This window comes from Esox lucius, chromosome 13 (genome assembly GCF_011004845.1).
Source record: "Esox lucius isolate fEsoLuc1 chromosome 13, fEsoLuc1.pri, whole genome shotgun sequence".
Taxonomy (NCBI): Eukaryota; Metazoa; Chordata; class Actinopteri; order Esociformes; family Esocidae; genus Esox; species Esox lucius.
Window position 1 is genome coordinate 21,677,665 of NC_047581.1, and position 18,710 is coordinate 21,696,374.

General features: G+C 40.1%; 1 protein-coding gene across 5 annotated transcripts in view; it reads left to right on the top strand.

Annotated features, from left to right (window-relative positions):
- Positions 1 to 18,710, top strand: part of pip5k1bb (phosphatidylinositol-4-phosphate 5-kinase, type I, beta b) — a 46,963-nt gene that overhangs the window by 3,315 nt on the left and 24,938 nt on the right. For 3 of the 5 annotated variants that reach the window (XM_034296323.1, XM_010876470.5, XM_010876472.5), the window contains 3 exons: positions 15,174 to 15,263; positions 15,793 to 15,861; positions 16,759 to 16,889. In XM_034296323.1, the coding sequence (XP_034152214.1) occupies positions 15,793 to 15,861; positions 16,759 to 16,889 (200 nt within the window). In that variant the 5' untranslated portion in view covers positions 15,174 to 15,263. Of the gene's footprint in view, positions 1 to 12,547; positions 12,673 to 15,173; positions 15,264 to 15,792; positions 15,862 to 16,758; positions 16,890 to 18,710 lie in introns of all 5 variants that reach the window. The other 2 variants (XM_020052667.3, XM_010876471.5) reach the window with 2 other exon arrangements.

An 18,710-nucleotide genomic window follows, 5' to 3' on the forward strand; every position in this document is an offset into this window, starting at 1 on the left:
GCCATGTCAGTCAGCCCTCAAGGAATAAGTTCAAGACCATGTTGGCATCTTTGTTGTGGGCACAGTGTGAAGAAGTGGGTTTTATCTATGGTTTATATTTATTACAGAACTATCTGGAATCTGTACCTCTAGAAAGCATGTGTGACTAGCTGTGTTTGCACTGAGCTGAAACCTTGTTGTTAACAGAAGTCCTCAGGTCACAGACAAAACTACTAACCACATGGGCTTTATCCATCTTACCACCTCCACCACATGAAACTAGGTTCAAATAAACATTAACAGGTGAAGTTTCCCCTGAGTTGGATGTCTTGGAACTCATCCGGTTTGTTGAACAAGCTCTGTCCATTAGCTTACAATTTGGCAAAGCACAGCCAAAACATGTTGTCACCAGTATACCAAACCAAATCAGTCTCCTCCAATCATAGATCCCTAAAACCAGTTGGATGTGTCCAAGGGTTAGCATCATTTTGTATATTGGGTCCATCATGCAAGCCTACAGTGGAAAAGGGAAGTGGTCCCATGGAGTAAAATGGTTTCATATGTACCTGGTTAGCTTCCTGTTTCTTACTGATTTGACTGTGAGGGGGAGTGGCCAGCTCAGGGTTAGGTTAGCGTGCCACTGTGGGTTTGAATGGCAAATCATGCAAATCTTTTCCCCATTGACAAAATATCACCAGAGCAACAGCCGTGTTGTGCCTGGCACCGTCCCTGTCTTCTTTCTGATACAAGTCATGCCAGAGCAAACCCATTCCTGCCCAAGAGATTGTCACATTTCCCAGCTGAATAGGGCCTGGAGTGGCATGTACTGGTTCACTCAGACCCATATTAGTTTTTCTCTTTTCTACATTGTATCACATATGTTGAACAGTGAAAGTGGTGGTGGGTGGACTTGATAGAAATGCACTGGAGGGTTAATAGATAGAGCCATAATAGCCTTCATGTGACTCTCATTTCAGACACGGTTACATAACCAAGGAGTACGAAAGGTCTCATAATTTCTTTCCTTGTCTAGATAAACCACTGCGTTTCTCTCTTACAAGCTGACAGAGTGAGCCTTGTTCTTATGTGGGGGGTGAAGAGGTGGAACATTGGCTTCAGATGTCCTCAGAAAGAGCCAGAAACATTTTGTTTTCATAATACAGGCAGTCACTTTACTCCTAATTGTTTGTGTTTTATGTGTGACCGTTCTTCAATAGGAAGTTTCTTTTCCTTTGAGCTCTGTTGTCAGTGTGGTGGGTTTACACCTCTGCTATATTTATATGCTTATGTTCTCACATCCCTTCAGTCATTATAATGACTCTAAAGTATAATTCAGTACACAGGAAATCTGCATTATGTAGGGTGTTGTGTGTAAATGGGACACGTGCAAGATTTCAATTAAAAGATGAAATGTCACATTTTGCTAAGTGGCATATTTCACAGTACTTACCCTACTTAGAATTTGAATTAATTCAAATTTTGTTTTGGGTTTGACTTGGCGTTTTAAAATGGAGATAATTGAGATGGCCTTTGGGCTTGAGAGACCAGCTTAATTGTTGAGTTACTCTGAACAACACTTTACAAAGCTGTTCTCAGAACACCACACCATGCCCTTTGTACATATGCTCCTTGTGGATTGCTTTGGTCCCAACATTTCAATAAAGTTAGTTTGAAAGTAGTGAAAGGCAGAGGGAGATGGAACATACATTACTGACAACAGGGACGGATTAAGCTCTTGAGCCCAAGCCTGTAGGGGGCCCATGATGTAAATAAATAAATAAACAAAGCCCTTGGGGTCTAGGATTTCTTAATCTGTCCCTGACTGACAAACCAAGGAAAGTAAACATGTTGTTTTAAGTATTGCAGCTGTTTGTTGGTATGTAATGAATCCTGCAGGTTCCCAGTGAGGTCTTTTACCTTTTAACATGTATTACTGTCATGTTTTGAATTATTTTACCTTTTAACATGTATTACTGTCATGTTTTGAATTAGTTTACATAATGTAGCACTATAGTTCTCGTTTGCACTAATTTAACACAAATTTGTATATATTACTCTGAGAAATATCCAATATCAGGGCCATGATAGTTTTTGCTAAAGTGGGATAATTGTTACTTATATTCAGAAGGGTCACATAGTATGAGTGGATCTTTCTTACCACTTTTAGATGACTGGAGCTCTCGGAAGGTTGCCAGAGAGCTACAGGCTCTCCACTAAGATGGCTGAATGACTACATTTCACAATGACTACATATACTGTTATACTGTGCAAAGACAGAAGTTAATTAACATAGTGTGTGTATTTAACATTGCATGAGTGCTTACTCCTGAGATAGTTTTGAGTTGAAGGGTGAAGACTAAAAATACTAATTTAAATGCATGAGGCAATGACACAATGACAGGTGAAAATGTACAGCCCTTTTGATACTAATGAAACCAGTGTAAACATGCTGTTGGTAACAGTTCCACTGACAGTTCTCCTGGCCCCACACCTGGCACAAATACACAATTCTCTGCATCAACACACGTGACTACATTCATTGACAACTTTTTGACTATTTGAGCTATACAAAAGGTTCCTATGTAGAGCCCCATCAGCAACATTTCAAGTTAACTCTGGAGTGAACTTACAGGATGTTCTTTACTCTGTTATATACACCCCTTCAAATGTTTGATTTTGCATGCAAATTAGAGTTCCATACTTTAGGAATTGCCATAACATTTGCTGAATCTAGGTAAAGAAATTACCTTTTTATCATTTTTTTCCTAATTGCCTCCAAATAGCTAATTGCCCTTCCTAGGCACAGGTAGATATTCCCTGAGACCACCAGAGCTACATAGGCATTGGCTATTAAACTATTAGCTGCCTGTATTGAGATTGGCTAAGTGTTTGATTACCTGCCGAGAGATTGGTTTGTGCTGTTGTCATTATATGTCTCTTGGGATTCTGATTGGCTGCCAAATATGGTAACTAAAACAAAGACTGACGAAGAGCGAGGGAAACAGAGAAAGAGCATTAGAGTTTTTAGAGTGCATTTGGTAAGAGTGAAGCTAGCAGCTAAAGAGAGAGTGTGTTACAATGGACTTTCTGTGCTGCATCCCACTCCCTTTTAGGTATTTTTCTCACTCTCACCCTCTTTCTATCTCAGTTCAATTCAAATGGATTTAATTGGCTTTTAAGTCCCAGTCTGCATCTTCAAGATACTTTTCGTTATGTTAATTTTGTTTATTTTGCTCCACTATTTGCCCTTTTACCACGGCAACGGCTCACAAATAGTTTCTGCTGGTTGCCTTGGTTGGTGTAAGCCACTGCCTCCAGCACAGATGTATGCTGCCGCAGGGGTTCGAATCCGGCCCACTGCTCTTTCAGCAAAAACTGTCAAACAAAAGTTTAAATAGAATGTTTTCTTCGTGGGACTGGGGGAAATGTCACTAATGTGGCCAAATATTTGTCAGGAGGTTAAGAGGTTGCAGCTTTGTGGGCTATGTGCTCATAGCATGTCTTCTTTTGAGAGCCAGGTCTGCCTAAGGCAGATTCTCTTCATTCTCATGCTCACTAAGTCCATCCATAGTCGAGGTGTTTCTGCATTTTGGGTCAGTCACATTGGGTGGATATTCTGCCTCGGTAGCCCTAAACAGAGTTAGTCCAATTTGCTTCAGTTGTTTTGGTTAAATCTTTCCAGTGTGTCAGAAATGTGTCCTTTTTCATTGTCTCATGATTTAGTTGGGACTAACTCTGTTTCTGTTCTCATGCTCTGCTGTGTCTGTTTGTGAACACAGGCCAGCTGGCTCAGTAGGATTTTCTCCAGGTTAATCTCTCTCTAGATGAGGGCTTTGTTGCAGAACGTTTGATGATCAATATTTCGTTTAGTTGTAGGTACAATTTAATTTAGATAATTAGTGGGTGTAATCCTAATTCAGCAATGCGTTATTTTGGGCTTTTGCGTTATAAACTGAGGATACTTTTGCAAACATTCTGCATGCAAAGTTGGAATTCAGTGTTTGTCCCATTTTGTGAATTCTTGGTCGGTACAGTAGGTGGACTCCAAACTTTACAACGATTGTGAGCACTGGGTCCAGTAACTGGATACTTTTCTTTTCCGGATCCTGATTGGTAAGATCTTTTGTTTGGTACATGTTTTGTTTGGTTGTGTATTAGACCCATCTGGCCTTATCTTTCAGGTCATTCATATCCTTATTGAAGTTACCAGTTGCATTGTTGTGAAGGGAGATGTTGGTTTAGTACTTGGTTTGTTCTAGGGCAGTGGTGTCTTGGTAGATTTGGACCATTGGTCCTGGAATCTGGATATTTTCACATGTAATTATTATTATTTAAAATAAATTAAAAAAAAAAATTTTCCACCGCCACTGCCAATTCATTGATATGAATATTGAAAAGAGTGTCTCTCTCTCTCCCCTGGTTTATTCTCACCAGATTAAACAGCCACATGCAGTAGTTCCAAACATATTAATGATAGCTCAACAGCTCCATAGGCAAACAAAGTTATTATATGATGAGGTGCTGCGCAGGAACTGTTGGGTAATATGAGGGGAACTCATATGGTTTAGAGAGGACCTGGAACTCCGTGCCAAGGCTTGGCTTCATTCTCTCTGTGTGGTGTCTTTTTGTTGACAGTGGGTGGAATGTTACGCTTTGGAATGTAGGCAAATTTGTGGACATGGTTGGCTGAAGAGAACAACATCCTGACCAGAAAAGACCAGGAGAAATCTAGTTTGAATGCAGGGAATTCCGAAGCTGCTTTATATTTCAATGTATTGACATTTCATTCCAGTAAACGCCTATGTTGACTCATCAAAAGATGTCAGTGAGGCTGGTTGGACATTCCTTTCCTAGCCTACTAGAACAACATGAAACAGTGGAGTACTGTCATAGGAACCACTGTGCAGACAAACTTCAGGTTTATGTGAAACAAATGTCAAATAAGTCACACGCTTTCTAGAAACAAATGTCAAAACCAATAGTCTCAATGGCCGAAATCTAGCTTTGCCCTTTTAAATTAGTTTCTCTCCATTACTTTGGTAAGAGTGGTTTTCTGTGTCCATCACCTGTTCTTTTGCCCACTGTTTCAGTCTTTGTGCCTCTGTCGTTCTCCTGTTGCTGCTACACTTGCTGTCCCTATCTCTTTCTCCTCCCCTTCCTGTTGGAGTCACGTGACTGTGGGCACAGAGGGTGACCTGCTCCTCTCATCACTCCACTTGGCTCTGTTTGGCTGCACAGTGCCGAGGGAGAGATGGAGGGACAGGGGGAGATGCGTGGACATGGGGAGGGAGGAAGAGAGAGAGGGAAAGGGAAAGAGAGACTCCATGAATAACAAACACACATTCAGATTTCTCTACAGAGTTTTCTCAGTTTTAATATAAAGGGTTTCTTGGCGGGAGAAACCTTTTTTGACATTGCCGTAGCCAGTTAAAAATAAGAGAAACAAAAATGGAAAAAATATCCTAAAATATAATGGAAACATTACAGTCATACAAGTTTCAAAGGATGAAGGTATTTCATTTCATAAGGAATATCATTTCATGAGCCAGTAGTTAATAGTTAGTAGGGATGCACCAACTGGAGCCGGCGAAGAAGAGCAAGTGTCTCTGATTGGCTGACTAACCACTGTTAAATTGCATAGTGGTTGGAGACGCTGACTGCCACCCCGAAGACGGTGTCATATCTGGTCAGGGGCAAGAAAGATTAGCGTAGGAAAAGCTGGCTATAAGTATCAGTAGCTACATACTGTAAACCAAGCAAACAAGCCATGTTTTAACAATGAAGAAGTGGACAGACCCCACACCAACACACATGCTGATATCACATACAACATCACCTACAGGAACCAAGTCTTGACCACTTCTTACAAAAAGATGGCCAAGCCCCAATTTTCCCTAATTTTCTATTGATGATACCAAGTCCTGAACTTTGAGTATCTGCTGGCACCAAATACTGATTAATTTCTGCCATTATAATTTTGATCATAACTTTTTATTAGCAACTTTCTGAATATTTAAGATTTAAAGTGGAACTTTAACAATTATATCAACTTCAAATTAAAATATGTTTAGATAAACTTCATATACACTCCAAAGTAAAATAAAGCATTTGTGGAAATGCTATATCAATGTAGAGGGGGAGAGTCGATATGTGTTAAACGTAAGTCACTGCAGTGAAAAACTTGTCACATCCCTAGTTATACAAGGGTTTTCTCATTGGTTAAAATCATACAATTCCATGTGAATTGGCACATTTAGCTTGTTTTGACGTCCAATCACAACGTGATCAAGGTGGTGCTACAATGTCAGGAGCCTATCTGGCTCATCAACTGAAGATGCAAAGGTTTACCAGTGGCTGTTTTCAAGTGTAAAGTAAATCTAGACTACAGATATTATTGTGGTTGTTGCTGACTTCACAAGGCAGAGCCCAGAGATGTCCATTCTGCCTGTCACCAACAACTTCCATGACAATCTGTTTCGTGGCATTGGCTCATTAGATAGACCCGCTGTCACCTATACTGGATCCTGTATTTATAGCCAGTATCTGACAAAATTCAGCCTGTATTGGATCAATGCTTACCTTGGTAGCAGGGTAGTGTAGTGCTCGAGTGTTAGTCCAGAGCATGACTGAATACAGGGTTTCCAGATATCAATGACAGTATACTACCCAATCGCCCGCGGACTCCACAAAAACGCAATTTTTTTTGCCCGCACACTGTCATTATAAATAGCCCAGTTGCGGGGGAAATGTCCCTATTTGGCAACACTGACTCGATGCTGGTTCTAATCCCTGAGCTGACAAGTGGATTTTTAAGTGTTATTTTAAATAGGAATGTGTTCTCAGCATACTAACCTGGTAAAATAACAGTCCTAAACAGAAACTATGAATCGGAACGGAGAGGTATTCATTGTTAAATGTTGTATGTGCTCAACTGCTTACCCATCTGTCATGGCAACTTGGGTGTCTCTCTCTCTAACCCTTCCCATCATTCATGTTATCAGTCTCTTCCTTCCTCTTTCTTTCTTTTTTTCTTCTCATCCTAGACCTTCATTGTTCTTCTTTCTCCTTTTTCTGCTTGTTTTCTGCTTTCACAAACTTCCTTTCTTTGTTTCCCTGTCTCTAATATTTTTTTCTCTAATCCACTAACTGTTTATTAGTGGATTAAAATAATATGTGTATTTTCTCTCCGTGTCTCTTGGCCCTTACGCACTCTGGCCCTGTATGGATGTTGTAAAAGGTGATATTACGGCATCCTGACGAGTTAATGTTTAATTATATATTCTAGACCATCTGCCTACAAAGGACAACACTGTACCCCCTACCACTCCATTAAATCTTTGTAGCAGAGATTATTGAACAGTTGATTTCATGAGTTCAAATGTATTTATAAATATTCACATATTACTAGTTGAATCGTTGTTTAAATGTGCTAACGTTGTTCTGTATCGCGTATCCTGTTAGCCTTGCAACGTTCTGTTTAGTTAAGCAGGAGTGTCTGTATTTAAAGAGACTTTCAAGATACTGAGACTTAGAGACTTCTGCGCCGACAGGATTTTGTCAGTGAAGCCCTTTAGCCCATTCCGGAACTACCCCCTAAGAAATTAACCTTAACATTTTACTGTGTTGCTTCTGTGTCCATTGTCGAACAATACCTAAATACCTAGTTTTAGTAATCGATAAATAGCCTGATAACACAGACAAGAAGTCTGTAGCTTGCTGTTGTTACATTGGTAGGTCATACCGTAATGCTGTTGTTACATTGGTAGGTCATACCGTAATGCTGTTGTTACATTGGTAGGTCATACCGTAATGCTGTTGTTACATTGGTAGGTCCTCTGTGAAAACCAATGGTCCAAACCTTATGTCTCTATCACAATCTATTTAATGATCGTGATAACAAACCATCTATTTACAGTTTTATGTTTCTGATTCCTATAAATGCCACCACATGTCATTTTAAAGCTAAGTTGTTTTTTTGGTTCTTTTATGCTTAAGATTCCCCCCACCCCAGATCTGCAGATGGCTGGTGACTTGCCTTTTACATTTAATTTAGCTCAGGATGGATTTAGTTGGCTAAGCAGAGGGGTGGCTTTGGTGTTGAACAAAGTTGTCTTGCCTTGTAGTGACTCTTAGAGGTCAGGAGCCTGCAAACTATATAGAGTCTGTTTGTCTGTGAATGTATTGTGTTTTTTTTTATTCTCTTGGAAGAAATAATAGAATGTGACCAAAGTACTTTTTGCCTATTTCATCTATTATCTACAGTTGTGGCCAAAAGTTTTGTCAACCTTGGACTTTCTTCTAATAACTCACATTGCCTCTAATAATAAGTTGAAGTTGACTAAAGCATTTGGTCTCCACATATCTTCATTTCCCTGTTAGTACAGAACTATTGTTTTTGATTCAGAACTAAATGTACCCGTTTAAATCAGAAAATAAACAGAAATGGCATTGAGAAAATTATTGAAAACCTACACTCAATATTTTCTGGCACAGCCTTTGGCCAAATTAACTGAAAGACGAGTGGGTTTGGCCCACACATCTTGTGCAAACTGCTCCAATTCTCCCAGATTTGAAGGGAGCCTACCAATTGCTGTTTTCAGATTTCTACACACATTTTCAATAGAATTTTGAGCTGAACTCATTTCCGCTTCAGAACCAGTCAGTTTTTGTCCATTCCTTCCATTGCCCTCTTTGAAATGTGTTTGTGGTCATTGTTCTTTTGGAAGACCGATGACAGAGACCCAGCTTTCTGACACTGGGGTCGACATTGCACTCCAAAATGCCATTGTATTATCCTGATAGCACACAGGTGTTTTGGCCAGTTGCAGTAAGGATTTCCTAAATCTCTCTCTCAGCAATGGGTATCCAACTACACAGCTCCATTTCACTAAGTTGGATAGATGGTCCGAGTTGAAGCTATCGTTCCTTGTGTACAAAGGTCAGCTTGACTCTGTAGCAGTTGATTGAAATGCTTCCTCCACCCTTCGAGCAATCCATTCCTGTGATCTTCCATCCACTTTATCCAAAGAGGTTGACTACTGTGGCATGGCCCTTAAAGTCCTTGACTTCATAACATTACATACAGTGGAAACAGGAACATCAAGGTCTCTGGTTTGGAACCTATAGCCTTGAGGTTGGCCATGCTTGGCTACAATCTTGTGTCTGACATCCTCAGACAATTCTGTGTTTCTTTATTTTAACCATGTAGATTGCAGTATTTTCTCTACCCAAACTGGTTGAATAAATTATGTTTATATTTCAGGCACTCACAATTGGTGAGTTTAATTCCAAAGTAAAGTTAAATCTCCTTGTTGGAATCGAGTTATTCTCTAATGTCTCCTAGGAGGTGCTTCTTCTAGAACCTCGCCTTGACCATTTTAGAATTTTGGTTTGTTTTACTGATTTTATTTTTAGATTTGTTCAACTGCAAACCAAATAAATACATATAGTCTGTGGATTGCAAACACCTTTTGAATTCAACAGTTTTGTAGAAGAAATTATGCATGATTTGAATGAAATGCTAGGGTGACAATACTTTTGGCCACAACTGTATATAGAATGATCTGATATAAGACAATGCTTGTGGATAAAAATATTTTTACTGTCCAGTGTAAAGTAAAGATTCACTAGCATTAATTTATCTTTTAGGAAGTAGATAAAGGGGGTATATGGAGAGAACTATCCCCTTCAGATTTACATGATTGGACCCGGTTTCCAGGTGCAGTGGACTGTTCTATACTGTTAAATGGCTGCTCTGTTCCTCTCTCATAGGAGTGGTAGTATCCCAGAGGATCCCTGTGCTGTCTCTGTCTGTAGCAGAATCTGGAGCAGTTACAGAACTGGCTGTAACTTTAGCTGGTCATTGTTCAATGCTCCACTTTCAACACTGATGCAATGTAGGTTGTGGGTAGATGGCAGTGTATAATTCACCTTCAGTCTCGCTAGCAATTGCTAAATTCTTATGACTATTCCAAGTAGTAAGTAGATACTAGCTGGCCTATTAATGACTAATAAGCTGTTAAAACAGCCAGTGGTAAAAGCCATACATTTCATAAATGCTATTTGTGGTGGAAGTAAACTGTTTAATGGTGTCTAGCTAAATATTCAAACTCCATTTCAAGAGCTAAACAGCCTCTTCTTGTAGCCCACTCACTGGTCCAGTCCCAGATTGGGTTGTGTATTCTGAAGACCATGGCCGAAATCATCTGCCCTCTGCCTTGCTTGACACACTGTTGATTAGCCATGATGTCTTCAATCTGCTGCAGTAATCCAATAGTGTCTGGGGACTGAGGAGGAACAGAGCCAGCCAAGGGGCATTGAAATACTATTACATTAGGAGTTATCAACCCTGAAAGTTCCAAGGGTGTGAAAATGGCTGTCATTGTGATTAGGGAGATATCCAAGGCAGTCTAATTGGAATGAATGGCAGTAGAGTCATTTCCAGATTTTACTTAACAGGCAAATATGATTCAGGTATATTATCATGAATTGTATAACAATTATTATCAAACTGAAATATTGGCACAGAATTTGTATATTTAATTTCACCGTAACAGAGTGAGACTGAGAGACTACATTTGTTCGTGTTTACAATGATTTTGCATCATTATAATGCAACATTTTGACTACTTCAAACCATTGAACTTTGGGGAAGAAGCCCAGAGCAAAAGATTGAGAACAGTTCAGGTTTTAGCATTAAACCCATTAGATTATAATGCGTGAATGAATCTCTCTGCTTCCTCATCAAACATTTTAGTTAAATAAGCAGCTCTATTAGGAGAATCCAATATAACAGTAACATGGTATTATTGAAATTTATTATTTTCCAATAATTATTTCCTCTTACCCCATTGTGTGTGTGTGTGTGTGTGTGTGTGAGATGATTCACCAACACATTTGTTCAATAACACAATCATATGGTTTAAGACTTTGCCAACTAACAACTTTCGATTAAGGAAAGTGCACTTATGATTGTCAGATGTTGGCTTTCCAAGACACCTTAAGTGGAGTGCATTTATTGTAAGTCACTGTGGATAAGAACGTCTGCTAAATGACTAGAATGTAAAATGTTTGTCTCTTACAGTAGACCCCTGTACTGTATATAGTATAATTAAAATATAAAATTTTAAATGACTTACACATGTAACTCATGCCTACATATTATCCCTTCATGAAATTTGTAGGCCATGATGATATTAATTTCACATAACAGTCAGGTTAGATTGGTTAATTCAAACATTAACTGTACTGTAACTAAACTTAGGTGGGGACTTCTGAGCTCCTGAACTAACTGTTTGGCTGGACGATGCAAAAAGTTCCTGCAGTCCGAGCCTGGCACCTGGGCTAATGAAGTTAGGAGCCAGCACAACACAAGTAACTGGTTTGCATCCCAGTGGTATGCTTGAAATCGGTCACATGTATTTGACCGGAGCCTTTTAAGGTCACATGCTGTTTGGGATGCAGCCCTAGTGTTTGATCTGTTCTCAGCTCTCTGTTTGCTATCAGGGAGTTGAAGTTTCAGCCTAGAGGAGGAGAGAGGGAGAGTTGACGGGTTGGGAAAATAAACGTGTGTCCGCACACTCAATTGTGCACTCAGTCATGCACGTACATTTACACGACACAGTGCATGAGACTTGGCCGCCGTATCCAAACGTATCTCGGTTAGTTTAGCATGTGACCCTGTGTTTGAAAGCTGCTCAGTTGTGTAAAGCTTGCCAACATTTTTTTTTTGTTGCAATATCGGTCCTCAAGGTTACTGCCAACGTGTGTGCGCTTACGCTGAACGCGGTCGCATGTGTCATTTCAATTCCCAGGCTGACTTATGTGAAATGGAGATTTTAATACATTTGTTAGGGAGTCATCATGCCTTATTACACAGAGAATAAGCACCTCTTTATGCAGAATGAGAATGATACAAACACCACACACACACACACACACACACACAAACACACATTGACAAAGGATATAGCAGTGCTGTTCTATTTGATAGTGATTGATTGTTGTTATACGGCCTTGGGGCCTTGTAGACTAACAGTAAAGTACTGAGCGTGTACTTCATTATTGATCCAGCTCCTTTTACCTGTTTGATTTTAATCCAAACCACAGCAGTGCATTCTGGTCCCCTGCTACTCTATCAGGAAGAGTGGCAGTGCTTCGCCTCAGGAACAACCCATTTCTTCAGTCCGCAGTATTTCCCTGACGTTCTGGCAATGATCTTATCAAGTGTCTTTAACTGCATTGCAGTGTCCTTGAGAACTTTTTTTTGTAGCTTTCTGCTCTGACTTCATAGATCAAATGATTTACATCAATTGAGAACCATGTAGTATAATCCTATCTGTCTGGAACTACATGTCAGGAACTACACAAAATGATATCACCATATTTAGTTGGAGATGCCTAATATATTGCAATTCTTGTGATTCTCACATTTCTCAAAATCTACCACCCCACCCCCTCGGCACAAATGGCTAAGCAGAATGTGTCAGTGAGCTTCAACAGATGCTGTAGCGCCAAAGGTTGATGAGTGTTCTATTTGAGGGTCATCCATCCATCTCTCTTTGTTTAGATGGAACAACAGCTCTGCAGCTGTGGGCCTCTCGTGGATTGTTCTGGAAGTCTGATGGAGGGAGCGCTGGCTGGCTGGGCAGGCCACAGGTCAGAATGGCCCAAAAACGGATAGGGAGCATAGGGGTGAGGTATAGTGGATGGAGGTGGACGGTACTTGGTTGTCAAAGCTTGTGAAACCAACATTGGGTCCAGTATGGATCTGGTGACAGTAAATGCTTAGAGCAAGGTATCATGGGTAGGTGTCAGTACGAGCTTGTACAGGGGTTATTACTTCTGATGAGCCTTTCTCCAGATAACATTCCCTGTTAATGTCAATCTCTGAAATGCGGCTTGATTTAATATAGGCCTACATTATATTTGCCATTGGTATTTCAATTAATTTTATAATAACAGAGGTAACATATCATATTAATTTACATGTTATGACACAAGATTGTGTAATGACATAATGCTGCTTTCTTACTATAACTAAGTATGGAAGGACAAGAGTAAATGCTAATAGAAATCCCACCGAGATAGAAAGTCTCTTCTAACCTCTCCTACAGCCTGGACATCACCCTGAGTTCCTGCTGTTGTTGTTAACTGGAGAGCTGATATACAGATAAGGCTTCAGTCTGCAGATAAAGACAGAGTCTGTCACTCTGCTACATTCTTTTCTTAATGTCAGCTAGGGTTGGTTTTTCTGCTCTTTGGGTACAGACAGACAACCTTTTTGTCAGCCACCGATGGGAAAATGGCACTACTGCCTGCCTCTTTGCTTTAGTTTTTGTTTTGCATCCAGCATTGTGGTGAAACAAATGATAGTACATACTCTGCTGTTTTGTGATATGGTCAGTGATTTGTGAAGGGAAAATTGTTTGTCAAAGAAGCGTCTTTGTTGTCTTTAAATTGCAAGTGGACATAAAATTGCATCTATAAAGCTGAGTTTGGGCTTTGTCATCGATGATGTCACTGTTTCTTTTGTTCAGTGTATTGTTATGATGCTTGGTTAAACTGTGCATGCACGCATCATAGCAACTGCTTTTCCCACCTCCAATTAATATCCAGTATGTATTTCCAGTATGTCGTTGTCTTATGTGGATGAACCTCCTCACACATACTTAACACGTGAAAGAGCCTAGTTCCAACACGAAAATTAAATGTGGATACATCTGGGTTTATGCACGTGCAGTTGCTCAAGAACAACACACAAGGAATGCTAATTGAATGCATCCTAATTGGGTAAGATATGATTGGACGAGGAGCTGATAAGGACACTCGCTGACAGGCTGCAGGGAGAACCCAGGCAGGGCTTATGTAATACCGTGATGGCAGGTGGAATGATGACTGGGCTGTGTGAGTAGCAGTAACACTGAAACATGTCCAAAACATTGCCAAAACAAGTGGAAAATAAAAAAAAGTATACATCTGAAATTGTAAGTACATTATACAAATAAACGTTTTAAAAGGAGATTTAAAATGTTAGATTATCAGCTATGAATAGTGTTGTAACAAAGTGCAGGTAGTTAGAAGAAATAAATCAAATATATGTTGGTTTGTTCTTCAACACAACACAGACTCATTTTACACTCAAAATATTTCTGACAAAATCTCATACAGCCACAGACACACACACACAGCAGAGACGAACTGCAGACACATACACACAGATGGTGTGCGTGAAGAATTAAGATCAAGCTTGGTTCTGCTGTATTTCAGTGATACCTGCCTGGGGCTAAGGCTCCATTACTCTTCACCTAGTAGCCTGTGAAGGTCTGCAGTCTGTCTCTGCTCTACGAGGAGTAATTTACCCAGCACAGTTACTGCAGCACGCCTGGCTGAACCCACACCTCTGCCATCCCCTCTGCTCCCCAGCCCCCCACAGTGGAGTTTTTAAGGAGGGGCAGCTGTCTTGTCGTGGCTGTGTGTGGAGGGTGGTCTGACAGCAGGGGAACCATCACTTCCTTACCCATGCATACACTGACATGTCTCTATCCTTGAGGGGACCTGAAATCCATATTCCCTAACCCCAATAACCTACCACTTTTTGGTTAAACTTAACCTAGCCTGAATGCCTAACCCCAAATCCCATAATGCCTAAGCCTAGAAGTTAATCTGATCCAACATATATATTTATTTTCTTCCGGAATCTAACCCCTAAACATGAAATCCCATTTTCCCTACTGGGGCCCGATGTTATCAGGTTTTACTCATTTTGTGGGGTCCCCACATGTTCTCATGGACCTGGATCACACACACACATTATGCAGACTCACTAATAAATGCATAGAAATCCTTGTCTAGCCTTCTGAGAGGAGGGAATTTGCTGCAGGATTTTTCATCACTTTTTGACATAGATTAAATTGCCTTTGATAACTAGAAGAAATGAACAGAAAATATGCACTTAATGTCTTCAGGCACCATCCGCAAAAATTGCTCCAATAATGAAAACTCTTAGGCGTATCTGTGGTAATTTCCCAGTTAATTAAAAAGTTTGCTGGTGGACATTTTCTCAAGTTTCTATACAAACATCAACGAGGAGCAGCCTAATGTTGATAACTGAAGCAGAGGGCATTCTCCTACTGTTATTTCACTCTAAGGATAAGTGTAATGGAATCTTCTGTGTTCTCCCACTTCTTCCACAGGGTCTCTGTAGATTGGAGCCTGCAGGGCCTGGTGACCTGGAGATGTGGACGTGATCTCTGTTCCACTGGCGGAGCTTTTCATTAGGCAAGGTGGGCTGACGACATTTCATTATATCCATTTCCCTTTTAGAGCTTTTAACTAGGCAAGGTGGCCTGACGACATTTCATTATATCCATTTCCCTTTTAGTGCTTTTCACTAACAATGGCTGACTCCACCTGATTCCACTTTGAAAGGTGTGCTTACTATGCCTGTTTTACACTGGCACTGATGTCGGCAGTATCTTAGAATTAGAACACTAATAATGCATTACTAGGGTCTTTAAGGTAGAGAAGGTATACTGTGTTGGGTCTTCACTACCAGCCAGACTGAATGTCTAATGTAGGTTATCCATCAAAGTTACCATCCAGTCAAAGTGAAACGGGAAACCCTCTGTGATTTAAAATTTGGCCTTTGAACAAACAGTTGTGTGCATATTATCCAATAATCCAAGATTTTTTCTCAGTCTGTGAATGTAGATGGACTTTAACCATGTAACCTGAGTAACAGTGGTTGTAACTAGTAACAGTTGATATTCTTATGAGTAGTGAGCTCCGTATTTTTGCCTGTCCTCTCAACAGATGTCAACCACCACAGAAAACGGAGTGGGAGGGTCTCGGAACCCAAGCGGAGAGAAAACCTACAAGAAGGTAAATGTCCTGCTTCTTCTTAGCTACCGCATGATGTCCCAACCTTTTAGAAGTTGCATGATTGCTCATGCTCACAGTGCTCAAAGTTGAGTCAGTTTGAAACATTGGTAGTTCAGTTAAAAAAATCTAAGCATCCAGGAAAGAGTGATTTACGATTCTGCATCAGCTCCCTTTCAATTTACATGTAATAGATAGATAAAAAAAAAAGTACTGGATAATATTTTTTAAAGTTAAAGCATAGGTGACTTAGAAGGCAGCCAGCTTGTCAGTCAGTAAGAAGATACAATTCTACAAGTCATCACAGTCCTTTCTCTTCTGTCTTCCCATCAGGTTTTTGTCATGGCACTGCATTTAGGTTGCTAGCCATCAAGCTAAAATATAAAAACCTCTGAAGGTGAAGACCACAGGATGTAGAGATCAAAGCATAAATCAACAGTGCAAAAGAAAACACAAATATGATAAAATATGTACAATGTTTACACAACTCTCTGCCTAGACTGCCTCACAGCGCCATAGCAACCACAGAACTAATATGTACCATGCTATTTTCAGGTAACACTTCAACGTCTGGACTGTACAAATTTATGAATGTCTAGAACAGGGTTTAGGGATCATTGGATTTCTTTATTCAGTGTAATCTATGAGTTGAAATTATAAAATAAAACAATTGCTTACAGCACTGTACATTTCTCTAAAATAGGTATCTCTTTGAAATTAGTAGCATTGTGTTCTAGAGAATTTGTTACCTTCTTGCTTTTTGGAGTTCATGCTTTACATACTTATTCAAGCACGATGTATTTTATTGATATGGTTCATGTATATGTTGTGTTGATTTTGATTGGTTTTATGGAGCTGTGTTTTGTGTTGATTGGTGTTTGGGTTGTTTTTCCCTCTCAGACCACGTCATCAGCCCTGAAAGGGGCCATCCAACTGGGCATCGGCTACACTGTGGGCAACCTGACTTCCAAACCTGACAGAGATGTTCTCATGCAGGACTTCTATGTGGTGGAGAGTGTATTCCTGCCAAGGTGAGAAGCATAGACATTACTAAAGCTATACTGTAGAATACTATAGCAGTATATAGTATAGTAGTGACTTTTTGTGCAGATCAGTCATTAATGTCAATTGGTGAATACTGTCATTAATAATGTCAACCAAGCCAATGGTGAATACTGTCATTAATAATGTCAACCAAGCCAATGGTGAATACTGTCATTAATAGCATCATTTCTGCACCGACTCTTTTACCCTTTTTTCTTCTTCTAACGCATAATTTCACACTCATTTACACAACAAAAGACACAAAATACAGACAGCCAAACACAATACTATGTAAGCGGTGCCTCGTCCCTTGCTTTTATATCCGGGAGATGTGAGGGAACACCACAAAACAACCAGCACGTGGTATAGTACAGACTCGACATTCTCCTTTGAGTCATTTAGCAGACATTTATACCAAATAACTTCTAGTAAGTATTGATTGTGTATCTCCCTACGCTTTTTGGTCCTCCATGGCAAATGAACCCACCACCATGGCATTACAGGGGTCATGTTCTACGTACTGAGGCGTACGGGACCACACACGCCGTTGTTAAATACTGAGTAGCAATGTGTTGTAATATATTCTATATCGTATCTACATATGCCTTCACTCAGACATGCTTTACATCTCGAGTAGATGAATCATGATTTAGGTCCGTGGCATAGCTCCTATGTGGGTGCTGAAGTAGTACATTCACTTTCAGCAGTGAACCCTGAGTGTGAACAAAGAGGGAACAGAGGTTGAGCTCACGTCTGGGTCTCTCCATGTAACAATAGGAGGCGTTCTCTTAAAGAATGACGCGCACGGAGAGATGGACTCAGGGTTCATATTGCGAAGAATGAAAAGAAGCATTTATGATTTAATGAGTTTGAAACAGCTAGTGGAAGTCTTGGTGGGGTGGCTGTTACCTAAGACCCTAGGGGCTTATGCACACTGCTGTGACTGCACCATCAAATGATCTTTCTTACATCAGCAGCTTAAAGAAACCCATTACACAGCCAAGGAAACACCCATGAATACACCCAACATACAACTCACACACACTCACACACACTCATACACAAACAGTGTGCAAGAGATGACATCATTAATGCAAACAAACCCAATCATTCGGTATTAACAGTGTCTCAGTTGGACATCTCACACATTTTTTTCCCTACATTTCTAGAGAATCTGCAAGTGAATTCTAAGGGTTGGAGTTTGCAGAATCCCCCACTGTGGTTTTCTTATTGCTGATGTGCTGGGGAGCGGCTTGCTGCACAGCGAAACTAAACTCTGTTCATATTGTGCCTTTCTGTTGAGGGGATGAAACCATGTTCCTTGTCTGCTCTAACTTATTTGTTGTTGTAACGTAGGAAGCGTGCATAACAGTTATACTAGGTTTAAATAGAAACTATTTCAACATGAAAAACACCGGAGGACGTTAAACTCTTTAATTGATTGTGTTTTTGAAGCAAGTTTGCTTTATATTTACATTTCTTAATTATCATGCCAGCCTGTTTCCTTTCCAAGCCCTACAGAGACTTGGACTAGAAGAGGCTTTTCAAATGGCACAGCAGGACATGCAAAGTCTGTCCTTCAATAGAAACAGGACATACTGGATTATGCAAATACTCTGTCAGTCTCACATTTAGTATGCTGAAGAATACATTTATGACTATACTTGAACATGCATTCTGAGATTTCTGGCCACTGGTTGTTAATTTGCAACTGTTAAGAAAATAGAAGGTCCCGGAAATGTCTTGTATGTGCCTATATGTCCACCGCTGCCTCAAAACTAGTGTCATGGCTTAATGAGTAATATACT